The sequence below is a fragment of the Silurus aristotelis genome (assembly GCF_946808225.1).
Source record: "Silurus aristotelis genome assembly, chromosome: 23".
Taxonomy (NCBI): domain Eukaryota; kingdom Metazoa; phylum Chordata; class Actinopteri; order Siluriformes; family Siluridae; genus Silurus; species Silurus aristotelis.
The window spans coordinates 9,889,698-9,906,465 of record NC_139596.1 but is presented as its reverse complement, the minus strand read 5'-3'; the positions used below and the strand labels follow the sequence as shown (position 1 = coordinate 9,906,465).

Here is a 16,768-nt window from a genome sequence, read left to right as displayed (position 1 = left end):
TTTTGAGAGTCACTAACAGCTGGAACCAAATTCCTTCTGTGTGTCAACACGCTTGGCCAATAAACCTGATTCTCATTCTGATGACACATCATTTTCACACATGGATTGGCCACCACAGAGGTTTGGACATGTGCAGAGGAGGGACATGGGGTATATCGGTAGGAGAATGCTGAGGATGAAGCCGCCAGGAAGGAGAAAAAGAGAAAGACCAAGAAGGCGGTTTATGGATGTGGTGTGGGAAGACATGCAGGTAGTTGCTTTGAAAGAGGCAGATGTAGAGGACAGGCGGTGTATGGAGACCACAGAGTTAAAAAACTTAACCCCATTGGGAATCTTTGGGATATGCTGGGGGAAACTTTGCGCAGGGGTCTGACTCTCCCATCATCAGTACAAGATCTTGGTGAAAAATTACTGCAACTCTGGATGGGAATAGATGTTGTGACTATGCAGAAGCTTTTTGGAACGATGCCACGGTGAATGCGCACCGTAAACAAAACTAAAGGCGGTCCAACGAACGAATTAGTGTGTGTGACTTTTTAATTTTTTGGACTGGCAGTGTATAATTAATCATAATTTCCTACTATGGGATCGTTAAATTAATTGATATGGCCTTAGCGTTACTTTTGCGTTGGTATTTTGCTGCCCTCTAGTGGACAGCATAGATACGGCAAAAATCTTTGAGTGTATCAATACAATGTTGACGCCTTTGGAATTCGTTTTAATACATTTCTAGATGAATAAAAACATAATATCTACAGCGTGCGGATCCAGTTCTTTTAATATATACAGTATATTGCAGATTGGAAGAGGGAAAGGGCGATTATAGAAAGAATAATGTCTGTACACCAGAAATTCATATGCACAGCATTGACCTTACTGCTGAAACCTGGCAACCAAGATAAATAATAATGTTATTAATGTCATTGTGGACTTTATTAGCGTTGATTAAATGATAAGGCTGCATGTGGGAATTCCTCACCTCTAACCAGGAAAAGCTAAAGTATACATCTCAACTAGTCAACTTTACCATCAGCCCTACACAGACTATATGGTACATGTGTAAAAACATATACATAGATGTTCATGAAATTTTACAGAACAAGAAAACAGCTTCATTGGATAACCCTTTACTAACCTTTTATGAGAATATGGAGTGACTTGATTCAAGGACTAACAATGGGAAGGACATTAGACATTAGAATGCTCGTGATTTCTCACTTTTTTTATTATAATTTTTTAAAACCTAATTATACAAATGACCACATCTGTAGCAAACTGCACAAGCTAAAATATATTCATGTGGATTTAATAACAGTTTTTTTCTTTTTTACTAGACAATGGCACACAGAGGAGAAGAACTTTATTTAGTCGCTTAAAAAGAACATTTACAAGACTGACTTTTCAAGAAAACCTGGACATTATAAGGAAAGGTCAGCCAAAACATTTTTAAACTGTTATTCAGCTTTTTTATGAAAGATTTTTGCATATATTTTTTTTTTATTTCCTGTAGAATTTGCAAAAAAACACACAAATTGCATTAGATTTCAAATCCCCAGGAATACTGTAATGCAAAAAAAAAAAAAAAAAAAAAAAATTCACAAAAATGCACTAAAAACCAGGGGTCATTAAATAAGGTTATTATCAACTCTTTGGCGTATTGCATTGTGTTAACGAAGTTACTTGTTTTAGCAATGACATTAATTCTTGCTGACTGAGAAACCTGTCTGTGATGCAGCCTTTTGTATTGCGTTTATAATATGAATGATTTCTATAACCATGGCGGCATAACAATGATATTAAGAGGTGAACGCAGGAGAATGCTGAAGACCCGCCAATGACGAATGTTTGCACACTTAACCAGCATGACCACCACAGGATGTTCTAATGTCATACTATTCCATCTGGTTTTTACTTAGTGGGACCATCATTTATTTTCCAACAGGCCATGACCCCAAACGCATTGCTAAATTATGTGAGTTATTTTTCCAAGGATGAGATCGATGGAGTGCTGCACAATCACCCAATCTAAATCCAGTTGAGATGGTTTGGGATAAGACAAGAGAATAAAGGAAAAGCAGCTAACAAGCACTCAACACCTCTGGGAACTCCTCAAGATTGTTGGAAAAGCATTCCAGGTGACTATTTGGTTTCCCTGACCAAAAAGAGGAATTTTTTTTGGATCAAACTATTTGTTCTTCTGTTTTTTCCCCCCATCTATCTGTTTTGTTTGAGACTTTAATTCTACCTCCATTCCAAAGCCCTTAAAATTGTCACTGTGTCACCTGTTTGATCATTTTGTGCAGTTTTAGCACATGTAACACTAGTTTCTTTCTCATAGCCCTATGCATGTTTTGGAAGAAAAGATCTACACACAGTGTAGAGTAGAAGAGGAGCGGTGTGCGCAGCCGCGCGTCATTGCGCGCTGATTGGATGAGAGTGAAAGCACATCCGTCTGTGTATCCGGAAATGTTGTAGACGAGATCCAAGAAACTCTGCAGCTACATCATAAAAAAAAAAAAAAAAAAAAAAAAGCCAGCATACAGGCCGAATGGGGCAGTTCGAGGATCGGTTGACGGAAGAAGTGCGACGTCATAAGCACTTATACGATCCTTCTTCCAAACATTACAAACACAGTGACGTGATGTTCAAGTCGTGGAAGGAAATAGGCAGGACACTGGGTGAAGATCCGGAGGTGTGCATGAAGAAATGGAAAGCGATACGAGACAAATTCGTGCGTTTGAAAAAAAAAATCAAAAACAGAAACGGCGGGGACTCGGGACCGGACGAGGAGAAAGAGCCGGACTACTGCATGAGGTTGTCGTGGCTCAACGGGTTTATTAAACACCGAGACACGAAGAGCGACGCGGGGGAGTGGAGGCGGAGCGCCGTGCAGCGCGCGACCTGCAGCGACGACGACGACGACAGCGCGTGCACGGAAGCGTCGTCGGTCAGCCAGTCTGCAAAAAAGAGGAAGCGCGTCGCCACAGACACGAGAGTGGAAGTCGCGGACAAACTGGCAATTATACACCAGAAGATGATGCGCTGCTCGTCGGTGGTGTCTCAGCTGAGCGCCGTCGACGAATCCCGTCGGAGCAACGACGAGTTTTTCACCTTCGCCCAGGCGGTAGCGGACTCCCTCCGGAAACTCCCCCCTGACCGAGTGGAAGCTACCAAAGTGAAACTGTTCACTGTGCTGGGAGAAGCACACAAATCAGCAGGACTTTAGAAAGACTATAGACTATTTAGAGAGACTATATATATATATATATATATATATATATATATATATATATATATATATATATATATATATATATATATATATATACACAGACCAAAAGTTTGGACACACCTTCTCATTCAAAGAGTTTTCTTTATTTTCATGACTATGAAAATTGTAGATTCACACTGAAGGCATCAAAACTATGAATTAACACATGTGGAATTATATATGGAATTATATACATAACAAAAAAGTGTGAAACAACTGAAAAATGTCATATTGGAGGTTCTTCAAAGTAGCCACCTTTTGCTTTGATTACTGCTTTGCACACTCTTGGCATTCTCTTGATGAGCTTCAAGAGGTAGTCACCTGAAATGGTCTTCCAACAGTCTTGAAGGAGTTCCCCAAAAGATGCTTGGCACTTGTTGGCCCTTTTGCCTTCACTCTGCGGTCCAGCTCACCCCTAAACCATCTCGATTGGGTTCAGGTCCGGTGACTGTGAAGGCCAGGTCATCTGGCGCAGCACCCCATCACTCTCCTTCTTGGTCAAATAGCCCTTGATGCCTTCAGTGTGACTCTACAATTTTCATAGTCATGAAAATAAAGAAAACTCTTTGAATTAGAAGGTGTGTTCAAACTTTTGGTCTGTACTGTATGTGTGTGTATATGTATATATATATATATATATATATACACACACACACACACACACACACACACACACACACACACACACACACACATACATACATACATACATATGTATATATAATGTATGTATGTATATACATATATATGTATATAGTTGTATATGTTTGTAAGATGTCACACACACACACGTGTATCTGATATTCCCTGTTTTTTACACATTTTTCTCTGTTCTGCAAAGGATTTGCCAGCATTCTTACAATAGTTATTTTTTTATAAAAACTAATTGGTTCACAACTTTTGTCTTCTAAAAGTTTCATTCATTTTCGTGTTGAAAGCATTTTCAAGCAAGAACCAATTAATTTACCCACAGATTTAGTCAGATATCTGTGTGGCGACCTGGAAAAACTCCTTCACACGTTGATGATATTCTTAACTCCAGCTATGAAAACTAAACACTTTCTTTAACACCTTTGTCGTTTTGGATGACAAATAAAAGTAAAGCATTTCAATCAGTGACCCCTAAAGTTAAAAGAGAGACAATTTTATACATTTGAATACAGTATATAAGATTTTAAACATTTGAATACAGTATATAAGGGATAATCCACATGCAGGTGTATATTACTAAATCTTAATGAATGATGTGAAGAAAAAAAAACAAACAGATTTTGCAAAAATTTGCTTAATTAACACCTGGCTGTGTTTTATTCCGCTTATACCCTGGTCAGTGATGTTTACGGGGCAAAATTTGAATACAATGTGTTGTATCCAGAATTATGCTCGATCTGAAATGATACCCCGAGGTATACAGTGTATATACAGTATATATACAGTATATATATAGTATATATATATATATATATATATATATATATATATATATATATATATATATATATATATATATATATATATATATATATACTGTGTATGTATATATATATATATATATATATATATATATATATATATATATATATATATATATACTGTATATCTGTATATACACTGTATACCTCGGGGTATCATTTTAGTCTATACTATACTAATATAGATTATATACTTAGATACTTATAGTATATATACATATACATAGATAGTATATACAGTATGTATATACATATATAAGATCACCAATATTGTGATAAGATTATAATTATTTAAATTAACTCTAAGAACACGTTATTAGAGGTGTGTGTGTGTGTGTGTGTGTGTGTGTGTGTGTGTGTGTGTGTGTGTGTGTGTGTGTGTGTGTGTGTGTGTGTGTGTGTGTGTGTGAATTACCTGCGCCTGAGCTGTGTCAGCTGTCTCACTTTGCTATTTTGACTCTATGTTGCTTTGGTTCCAAGTCTATATATGGCACAGTGGCTAAACTGACAGAACCTACCTGTGCATTCAGCAGTTTCACCGCACACTTTCCAGCCAATCAGAATGTAATATTCAGGCAGCCCAGGTTTGATGGATACTGTAGCTCATTTCAGATTATAAAAATCAAGGCTGATCATTTATGTCCGTAAATTTACACACTCAGGAGCCAAAAAATAAAATATAAAAGCTTTTATAAATGTAAATCTTTTATCAATGAATACCAACATTTTGATGTAAATGCCCATGCAAAGGATTCACACAGAAATCTGTTTATATCCTGCTTGATTAGTGAGGTCTAATGTGGGATTAGTACTTCATATGGCAGAGATCTCGGGAGTAATATCAGGTATATGCACTGTAAACCCTTATTCTGTCATTACTTAAACAATCAAGTAATCTTCACTAAACACTACTTGAAATTTGGTATTTTCTACTTATAACTCAAAAATACAAGTTAGTTTAACTTACCTGCAAAATACTTGAACTTAAGATTTAAAGTGTAATGAACTCAAAATCCTGATTCATTAAAATAGCTCACTCTGGTCTTCCTTTGATGTGATTGGCTTAGTAAGGAGTTCTGCATGGCAATTACAAAATATAATTACAAAAGATAATTACAAAAGGCGATCCTTAATGCCTGTTGCTGATGAAGTTCTGGATTTAAGCTTTTCGTTGTTTGCCAGTTTAATGTCAGTAAGTAAAATTATTATGTAGGTATTAACTTTGAAAAATATGATTTTGATTGTCCCGTTGGCTCACCACCTGAAGGAGGGACCGTAAGGGACGGTGCTGTGAGGATTGGGCAGCAGTCGAAGGCGGGGGCCTGCTTAGATTGCTGCCCCCGCGACCTGGATTACGGATAAGCGGGAGAAAATGAATGAATGAATAAATGATTTTGATTGTGAAATATCTTCATTTAAATCCTAATGGTACATTTCTATATTAAAGGACAACCCAGCCATCATTAAAATATTTCCAAAGACACGTTACATTAGTTTAGTTTTTCCTGGTCAACCTTTGCCAAGATCGCTATAAATTTTGTGAAGGTGTGATTGAGAAATCAACTTAATTTGACTTGTAAAATGTGAAAACTTGGTTTATACATCTGTTAATTGTATGCTTTGCAAAATTCATACAGGTTTGGAACAACTTTAAAGCAACTGTTAAAGCAACAGCTAATTGTTTCTTAGCCTGGAAGGCATTTATGTGTGAAGTCTAATATGATTGTATGACCTCCCCTTGCCTCCCCTCAGATCTGCATAGAGTTTAAGAAAAAAAACAGGCAAGAGTCTCAAGCAGGAGTTCTACGACATCAGTGATAAACACAGTCCACCGTTCATCTATCTTTTTAAATCTAAAGGGGGGATCCTGGAAAGTACTTGATGAATTTTGTAAAGCAACACAAGGTTAGTAATCATAAGTCTCACTTAAGATAACTTAAAAGCATTTCATATTGTCAACATTAAATGTACAGTATTTCTAGTTAATTGTGAGTGGTTTTGGCATTAATGGAAGTTTTCTCCTAAAGTCAGCCCCGCCTACTGTCCTGTTCGGAGATGATGAGTCTGCTTTCTTTAAGTCATGTTTAGTGCATCTATTTATAAACTGTTTACATTAGAAGAGCCAACTGTGCTCAAAGCAGTCTGGGTATTTGTCATACTAGCATGTTGATTTTAAAGCAATAGTTCTCCCCAAAATGAAAATTTGCTTAAAATGTACTCAACACTTTTATGAAAACAAAGGAACAAAATTTGTCAACTGGGCAGTACCTTTTTAAAAAGACACTAATATGCATACTTTATTACTAATATAGACTCTTTAGGGGTAAATAAGATACAAAAGTGTACCTTTTAAAAATTTACTTCCCTGGACACAGGTTTTGTACCTTTTTTTCCAAAGAGTGAACATGTAGTTGAGTTTGATTATTCATGGGAAGAGAAAAGCTGTGTGTTTGTGAGAAACCAATCTATTACTTGTGGATTATTGTGCTGTTTTATCAGCTGTTTGGACTCATTTTGATGGCATGCATTCACTGGAGATGATCTATTGATGAGCAGCTGATGTAATGCTACATTTCTGAAAATCAGATAAAAAAACAAAATCATCTGAATCTTGGATTAAATGAAGGCAAGTAAATTTACCCTAAATTTACTAAGTATAAATTGAATAAACTTAGTTCTATTTTAGGGATGGTATTTCCTGTTTAGCAGTTTCACATTTTAATAATCTCAAAATAAATTTTGTTTCTTGATTTTTTTTTTTTTTATTATTATTTTCTGTCCCAAATATGTGCAGCAATAAATCTTTAAAACTTGCAAATTAGTTTTTTTTTTTTTTTTTTCATGGTGTTGACCGCCATAAAAACACTGCCCTGCAGCTAAAGAACTTAATAGATTATTGTTTTGGATATGTTCACAACATGTTGAAAGTTGAAGTGTGTGGTTTGGAAGAAATCCTATGCTAGAATTAAAGGTGCATGTGCAGTGGAAAGTAATGCAGGACAGATCAGCCCAATGGGACCTGGGTTAAAGAAATACTTTGCTGGCTTTTACTGAATTAACCTTAAGCTTGTTAGTTTTCAGATTCAGTAAGATACAGTTAATAAATTACTACCAAAATGATGTCACAGATGGCTGCCTTTGTGTGTTGGTGGTTTTGCATCGTTTTGTTGGTAAACAGTTTCTGTGTTGATACCTGGAGCTCATTCACCAAAAAAGAGCTAATAAACATCATGGCAACATTCCTTATTGACTTTTTTTATAGTTATTGTTTTTATCTTTATTTATTACTTTATCGTTGCACACCATGACAAATTCCTTGTACATGCAACCCATGATACTTGGCAATACAAATTATTCGAATAATCTATAGCAAGGTGCAGACATGATTATCAGTGAACATGGTCACTTTGAGTAGGTAAAAAAGGACAAACTTGAATTGTGTAGTCGCTGAGACAACTTATATCATTTTACACTGCCAGTCCAACATTTATTCCCTCTTCCAGAGTTGCAGTAATTTTTTTTACCAGGATCTGGGTCCGGATGATGGGAGAGTTGGACTGCTGCACAAAGTCTTTTCCAGCACATCTAAAAGATTCTCAATGAGGTCTGGTGGTGGCCAATCAATGTGTGAAAATGATGTCTCCTGCTCCCCGAACCGCTCTTTTACATTTTGAGCATTGATGAATCCTGGCATAGGAATATGCTCGTGCCATTAGGGAAGAAAGAATCCATTGATGGAATTTTTATTTTGTTTTCTTTACTTGATGCATTACAAAAATAATGAAAAAGGTCAAATTTTTACTATTAAACAGTTAAACTCATTGACACATAAATGAAATTGTTAGTAAATATTTGTGGCATATAACGAATAAAATGTTTGGTTTATTATTATGCTGTTATTGTGGGGAAAAATCTTACATTTTGCTATGGAAAAAGTGACTTCACTTTATTCTGGGCTGCATCACATCACTCATAATTTTCTTTAAAATCACATGTCCCAAAGTGTTTAATTTTTTATTTACTCCACATTTAGGGACGGATTGCAGGTCCCCTGGTGGTCTAGTGGTTAAGATGCAGCGCTCCCACCGCTGCGACCCGGGTTCGATTCCCGGTCAGGGAACCATCCCCAGCCACTCTTAGTGCCGGTCCCAAGCCCGGATAAATTGGGGAGGGTTGCGTTAGGAAGGGCATCCAGCGTAAAACATGTGCCAATTCAAACGTGCGGAGGATCCGCTGTGGCGACCCCTAACGGGAGAAGCCGAAAAGAGTTTAAACCCAGCCATTAGGGGGGCACAAGCCAGTGTACTCTTAGTGCCGGTCCCAAGCCCGGGTAAATGGGGAGGGTTGCGTTAGGAAGGGCATCCAGCGTAAAACATGTGCCAAATCAAATATGCGGATCACAAATGAGAATTTCATACCGGATCGGTCGAGGCCCGGGTTAACAACGACCGCCACAGGTATCGTTAGCCGACAGGGTACCGGTGGAAATTGGGCTACTGTTGGCCGAAGGAGGAGAAGGAGAGGAGGAAGGCGTCTACAGAGACGGCAGGAAAAGGAGCAGTGTAGGAGAGTAGAGGTTCGGGTTGGTACTTTAAATGTTGGTACTATGACGGGTAAAGGGAGAGAGATAGCTGATATGATGGAGAGGAGAAAGGTAGATGTGTTGTGTGTTCAGGAGACCAAGTGGAAAGGGAGTAAGGCCAGGAACATTGGAGGTGGGTTTAAACTGTTTTATCATGGTGTGGATGGGAAGAGAAATGGTGTAGGGGTGATTCTGAAGGAAGAGTACAGTAAGAGTGTAGTGGAGGTGAAGAGAGTTTCTGATAGGGTGATGATCGTGAAGGTGGAAGTTGAAGGGATGATGATAAATGTCATCAGTGCCTATGCTCCACAAGTTGGCTGTGAGATGGAGGAGAAGGAAAGATTCTGGAGTGAATTAGATGAAGTGGTAGATGGTGTACCTAGGAAAGAACGATTGGTGATTGGGGCAGACTTTAATGGGCATGTAGGTGAAGGGAACAGAGGTGATGAGGAGGTGATGGGTAGGTATGGTTTTAAGGAGAGGAATGTGGAAGGGCAGATGGTGGTAGATTTTGCTAAAAGGATGGAAATGGCAGTGGTGAACACGTATTTTAAGAAGAAGGAGGATCATAGGGTGACATATAAGAGTGGAGGAAGGTGCACACAGGTGGATTATCTTCTGTGTAGGAGATGCAACCTGAAGGAGATTGGAGACTGTAAGGTGTTGGCGGGGGACAGTGTAGCTAGACAGCATCGAATGGTGGTCTGTAGGATGGTTTTGGAGGCGAAGAAGAAGAGGAGGAAAGTAAGGTTTGAAAGAAGAATAAGATGGTGGAAACTGAAGGAGGAAGAGTGTAGTGTGAGGTTCAGGGAAGAGGTCAGACAGGGGCTTGGTGGTGGTGAAGAGGTGCCGGATGATTGGGCAACTACCGCAGGAGTGATGAGGGAGGCAGCTAGAAAAGTACTTGGTGTGACATCTGGAAATAGAAAGCAAGACAAGGAGACGTGGTGGTGGAATGAGGAAGTGCAGGAGAGCATTAGGGGAAAGAGATTGGCAAAACAGAAGTGGGATCGACAGAGTGATGAGAAAAGTAGGCAGGAGTACAAGGAGATGCGGCAGCAGGTTAAAAGGGATGTGGCGAAAGCCAAGGAAAAGGCATATGAGGAACTGTATAAGAGGTTGGACACTAAAGAAGGAGAAAAGGATTTATACCGATTGGCCAAGCAGAGGGACCGAGCTGGGAAGGATGTACTGCAAGTTAGAGCAATAAAGGATGGAGAGGGAAATGTGTTGACTAGTGAGGAGAGTGTGTTGAGAAGATGGAGGGAGTATTTTGAGCAGCTGATGAATGAGGAAAATCAGAGAGAGAGAAGGTTGGAGGATGTGGAGTTGGTGAAGCAGGATGTAGATAGGATTAGTAAGGAGGAAGTGAGAGCAGCGATTAAGAGGATGAAGAATGGAAAGTCGGTTGGACCAGATGACATACCGGTAGAAGCGTGGAGATGTTTAGGAGAGATGGCAGTGGAGTTTTTAACCAGATTGTTTAACAGGATTCTGGAAGGGGAGAGGATGCCTGAGGAATGGAGAAGGAGTGTGCTGGTACCGATCTTTAAGCATAAGGGAGATGTGCAAACCTGCAGTAACTACAGGGGAATTAAGTTGATCAGTCACACCATGAAGTTATGGGAAAGAGTAGTGGAAGCCAGGCTGAGAGAAGAGGTGACCATCTGTGAGCAACAGTATGGTTTCATGCCGAGGAAGAGCACCACAGATGCCTTATTTGCTTTGAGGATGTTGATGGAGAAGTATAGAGAAGGACAGAAGGAGCTGCATTGTGTATTTGTGGATTTAGAGAAAGCGTACGACAGGGTGCCGAGAGAGGAGTTGTGGTATTGTATGAGGAAGTCAGGTGTGTCAGAGAAGTATTTGAGGGTGGTGCAGGACATGTATGAGGACAGTGTGACGGCAGTAAAGTGTGCAGTAGGTACGACAGACTGGTTCAGGGTGAAGGTTGGACTACATCAAGGATCGGCCCTGAGCCCTTTCCTGTTTGCAGTGGTGATGGACAGGTTGACGGACGAGGTCAGACAGGAGTCTCCCTGGACTATGATGTTTGCAGATGATATTGTGATTTGTGGTGAGAGTAGAGAGCAGGTTGAGAAGAGCCTGGAGAGGTGGAGATATGCGCTTGAGAGAAGGGGAATGAAAGTCAGTAGGAGTAAGACAGAGTACATGTGTGTGAATGAGAGGGAGGGCAGTGGAGTGATGCGGTTGCAGGGTGAAAAGGTGAAGAAGGTGGAGGAGTTCAGGTACCTGGGGTCAACAGTGCAAAGTAATGGAGAGTGTGTTAGGGAAGTAAAGAAAAGAGTGCAGGCAGGGTGGAGTGGGTGGAGAAGAGTGACAGGAGTGATTTGTGATAGAAGAGTATCTGCAAGAATGAAAGGGAAAGTTTATAGGACTGTGGTGAGACCTGCGATGTTGTATGGATTAGAGACAGTGGCATTGAGTAAAAGACAGGAGGTGGAGCTGGAGGTAGCAGAGCTGAAGATGTTGAGGTTTTCGTTGGGAGTGACGAGGATGGACAAGATTAGAAATGAGTTTATTAGAGGGACAGCACATGTAGGATGTTGTGGTGACAAGGTGAGGGAGGCGAGATTGAGATGGTTTGGACATGTGCAGAGAAGGGACATGAATTATATTGGTAGAAAAATGCTGAAGATGGAGCCACCAGGTAGGAGGAAAAGAGGAAGGCCAAGGAGGAGGTTCATGGATGTGGTGAGGGAAGACATGCAGGTAGTTGGTGTAAAAGAGGCAGATATAGAGGACAGGGTGGTATGGAGACGGATGATCCGCTGTGGCGACCCCTAATGGGAGCAGCCGAAAGAAAAAGAAGAAGAAGAAGATTTAGGGACGGATTGCATGTTTTACAGCAATCTAACTTCATTTGGTCCATGCACAGCAACAGTGTGTGTAGATTTAAAAAACATGGATGGCATTAAAATATATCTTCTGTTCATAAAAATATAAAAAACAATATTCATCAAATTGGGATAGACAAGGGAAAGGAAGGTTTACAGGAAAGATGAATTTATTGTAATAATGAGGTAATTGGGGAGCTCGGCCAATTACTTTTCCAGATTAAATAATTCCTACATACTTTAAAGTTGCTTACATGGAGTTGTTGAAGGGGGATTGTTTTTACATTTAGACAAAGCTCTTGAAAGAGGCCCAGGGTCGATATGTCCATTAACATTTGCCACCTGTGCTCTCCATTTCTCATTCTGTACCTAACCAGATGTTAGAGTTTGGGACTCCAGATGTGTTTGTGACATCAGTACAGATGATGTAGTTGTGGAGGGCAACACATGCCTTGACCGCATTTATAATATTGTAAAGGTGGAACACTATAGGCATATATCATGCTGCGTCTAGAGTGCCATTGTCTTGATTTGGCACGCATTTGTCCATGCCTAAGATTAGATCCTGTAAACTAAAAACCACATCATTTACAATAGATAATGATTGTGTAGTAAGACAATGCAGAAAAATACGTATTTACAAACCATTTATTACCTTAATTCAATTTAAAATTCAAAATAATTAATAATTTCAAGGACAATAGGGCCACAAATTGTGTTTCGGTTAAATTCAGTTTTTTTTTACCATCTTCTATTACAAAACATTTCAGCTAGGGTTGCCAAATTCAGCAAAGGAACATAAGGGACAGACTTCCTTCTTTATAGGAAAATAAGGGACATTATAAGGACACTCAAAATATTTGTACTGTACCACCTAGTGTATGTCTTTTCAGTGTTTGCATTTAAGTATGTCTATGAAAAGTCTTTTTTTTTTTTGCTTAAATTAAATGCTAAAATAAATCTCTGATATCAACACGTTTTTCTTAACCTATGTACAATTTGATTCTAAAAAGAATTCTAATTTCATATTACAATGTCGCACACCTTACAGATAAACCACCTGTATGAGCAAATTGTACCTCATAATAATCAATAAAAAGAACGTGTATTTTTTTTAAACACAGCAACTGATTAAATGTAGACATGTATGTGGAAATGTTACAGTAAATGTAGAAATGTAAATGTTTTTTGTTTCACATTTTTATGATCAATGAAAGCAAATATTTAACAGATTAAAGTGCAAGGAAATAAAAATAAATAGGGAAAGAAAATATATGAACAACTTCTTTCTTTGATTCTCAGAGCCGACAAATTTTTCCATGAACACTTCTTCTCACTTCTTGCAGTGACAGTGATTTGTTTTTCATGAAGTACAGTTTTGTCAAATTCACAGCATAGTGTGTTATAGTTCATGGTGATAAGCAGTTCGTGTTTCATGAGTTCAACAGAGCATCTGTTCCTTGAGTCACTTGTTTTTCATTATTCAAAATATACATAATGAAAAAATCCAAAAGTAAAAAAGCAGAGATGAGGATTAATATCACAATTATTAGCATCAAAGTGAACTGTATGTGTAAGCCCATCACCTGACTAAACAATAAATCATTTGAATATTCATATTTTAAATGTAAATAAGCAAAATCAAATCATAAAGCATATACTTTATGTTGACAATATGTTGAATGCACATTCATTAAATGTATTTTTTGTGTGTGCATATACATACAAATAATCAATTCTGGCTTTTAAAACAGTAGCCTTCCATATCAGATGTTTAGAGATGTTCAGGTGACAGGAAAAAAAAATAGAAATTGCACTGTGGGTTCTTTGCTGTCGGTCGTTCGATCGGTGGGTCTCCGTGGACGCTTGTGGTTTGACGTCCACCATATGGCTTACAGAAAAATCTCTTCTACACCATTTACAATTTGCCATGTACATATTTCCCTGGACTTCTCCAAGCCACATGTTCTCCTTCTCCCATTCTGATTTATAGTTCTGTAAGGTTATTTTCTTTTTTCTTTCTTTTTTCACAAGGGGGACTAGTTGTCAGCTTTGATAGCGTCCAGGTAACTTAGCAACACCCAGTGAGAGAGAGTGTGCACGTGTGGACATGCACAAACACACACACACACACACACACACACACACACACACACACACACACACACACACACACACACACCACATTAACTGCACATTTATACTATCTCTACTCTATACTCTCTATATGTAGATTATACAGGACAACCTGTGTTCCGTATGGGTTTAATACGGAACGCTGCTTTTGTTTTTGTTTTCTGTAAATGCTGATTTGCTACACTGAGCATGAAGTGCATACAAAAAACAAGAAATTCACCTTGACAGCTGCACCGTTACAATGTCTCATTAAGTTGATTATCTTCTTACTCATTTTCCATCTTACATTAAACACTGTCCATGTCTATGTCCAACACTTTAATCCCAGTAAACATGCTGTTAATTGAATTGCACACCTTGCAAATATGTTTCAATTATACTATTAAAAAGTTGTTTTTGTAGTCTTTGTTTTGACAATGGACTTAGTGTGTGTAGTATTTATTAAATGAGGATTATTAACCTTCTCCATGACCCAAAATATTGTACGTATGTATATGTATATGACCTGAAAGTGTATTTAATGCACATGAACCTTTAGCTTCAGATCATTTTCTGGCTGCATACCAATTTATAAATTTCAAATAAATGTCACCTTAACATTTCTACAGAATGAATCATGATGAATCACATGCATTTTTTTTTTGGTCTGCTGGAAGAAAACCAAGGTTGAGTCTTTGTTTAGATACCATTAAAATGTATGCACTGTTATGTGAATGCCTTGTCTTGTTATATAACGATTTCACATGCTACTGTTACTAGAAATATCTGTTCGTCACCACTTCATCCTGTTATCATCTTCTTTTTTGTAGCATGCCAACAAACCGAATGGCCTTGATCAAAGTCTCTTTGTATGTTTTTGCTGATCTGTCAGCACAATCCTGTTCCCTCACATGCTAAACTATATGAATAAGATCATCATTTCTCTGTTTGGAATTTTAACCCTCAAACTGCTTATGGAGTCCTGAACCCAAATCTCAAAGTATTTCCATGTACTAAATACTCTACAGCAGCACTGTTTAGCATCAGGTAGCATGGATATTCTCTGTACAGACTTTTATATATTTCATAAATATATATTCATGTGTGGTTTCTTACAGGTTCTCTGGTTTCCTTGTACAATCCAAAAAACATAGTATATAGATGATTGATAGAAAATTGCACATATGTGTAAGTGTGTGTAATGCTATGTGATACATTGGTGTCTCATTCAGCAAGAACAGTATTCCCCACCTTAAAACTAATGTATAGGCTCTATACCTATGTCTAATCACAATCATATATACTGTATATATATTCATTTATCACCAATACAGCATTTTGTCCAAAGAAGCCACGTGGTGACCAACTACCATCATTACATGTGTAATTAATTAGCATTAGATACAGTACACCTTCATGCTTTAAAATCTTTTAATAATTAAAAATTATATATATATATATATATATATATATATATATATATATATATATATATATATATATATATATATATATATATATATATATAAAACAAGCAAAAACCTAAACTAAACAAACAAAAAAAGATCATCATAGAAAAAATATTAGAAAATATGAAATAAACTACATTAAAAAAGAAATTCTCATGATGTGCTGTAGGGGGCAGCATTTGTCTTCTTTATATAGTAATCCTACCATACAAGCATCTTCTGACTATTAATTACAGGGACATCAGTACAATGCACTCTGTAGACCATGGAGCTCAGTCATGTACAGCTGTATTCACTTATTGCATGTAATAACTTCTTTCATATTTGTATATGTAAACAAAAAAAAGGGAAATATATAAATAAGAACGTAAAACAATTAAAAAAGTTATACTGTAATACTTAAAAAAAATTAAAAAACACGTTAATCTTGTTCGCGACAACGTTAACGCTAAATTTTCTCCCGATTTTGTGATTGATTGACAGCCGCTTTCTCTAATGAACTGCTCAGGAAAGCACGCGCCGTCCAATCCCTGCGGCTCGGAGGAGGAGCCTGCTCGGAATTACCCCCCCACCCCCCACCTACACACTCCCCTCCTCCCCTTCAAACCAGCCGTCAGCCCCTCCTTCTAGTTGACGTCATGCGCGAGCGGCCGGTCCGTCGCGAGACGCGAAGATGTGGACGGGCGCGGTAATATAAACCGGCGGAGAGCCGCTCACGGAAGGTGCACCTCTGCTCGCTTTTTTTTTCTTTTTTTTTTTCTTTCAAATCGCGATGCGGCGGCTCGGAGATGTGAGGTCGGAATCGGGCCGCCTGCAGCTTCTCGTGCTCATTTCCGCTCATCTTTGCTCCATCACAGGTGAGTCCGTTACCGCGAGATGTCCGGTGTTGCTGCGGAGGAGCTGTTCTTTGTGCTGGTGCTGAAACACTTCGCGTATGTCGCTGCCATCAGAAGGCACAGCTGTCTATAAAAGCTCTGTTTTTATTTTTGTTCATTTAGTTA

The 16,768-nt window shown here is 38.4% G+C and overlaps 1 protein-coding gene across 2 annotated transcripts in view; it reads left to right on the top strand.

Moving 5' to 3' along the window:
• The first annotated feature begins 16,330 nt into the window (after positions 1 to 16,330).
• tmem8b (transmembrane protein 8B) overlaps positions 16,331 to 16,768 on the top strand; it is a 134,413-nt gene continuing 133,975 nt past the window's right edge. Inside the window, exon 1 of one of the 2 annotated variants that reach the window (XM_083526854.1) lies at positions 16,331 to 16,624. In XM_083526854.1, coding sequence (XP_083382980.1) covers positions 16,540 to 16,624 — 85 coding nt within the window. In that variant the 5' untranslated portion in view covers positions 16,331 to 16,539. Of the gene's footprint in view, positions 16,683 to 16,768 lie in introns of both variants that reach the window. The other variant, XM_083526855.1, reaches the window with a different exon arrangement.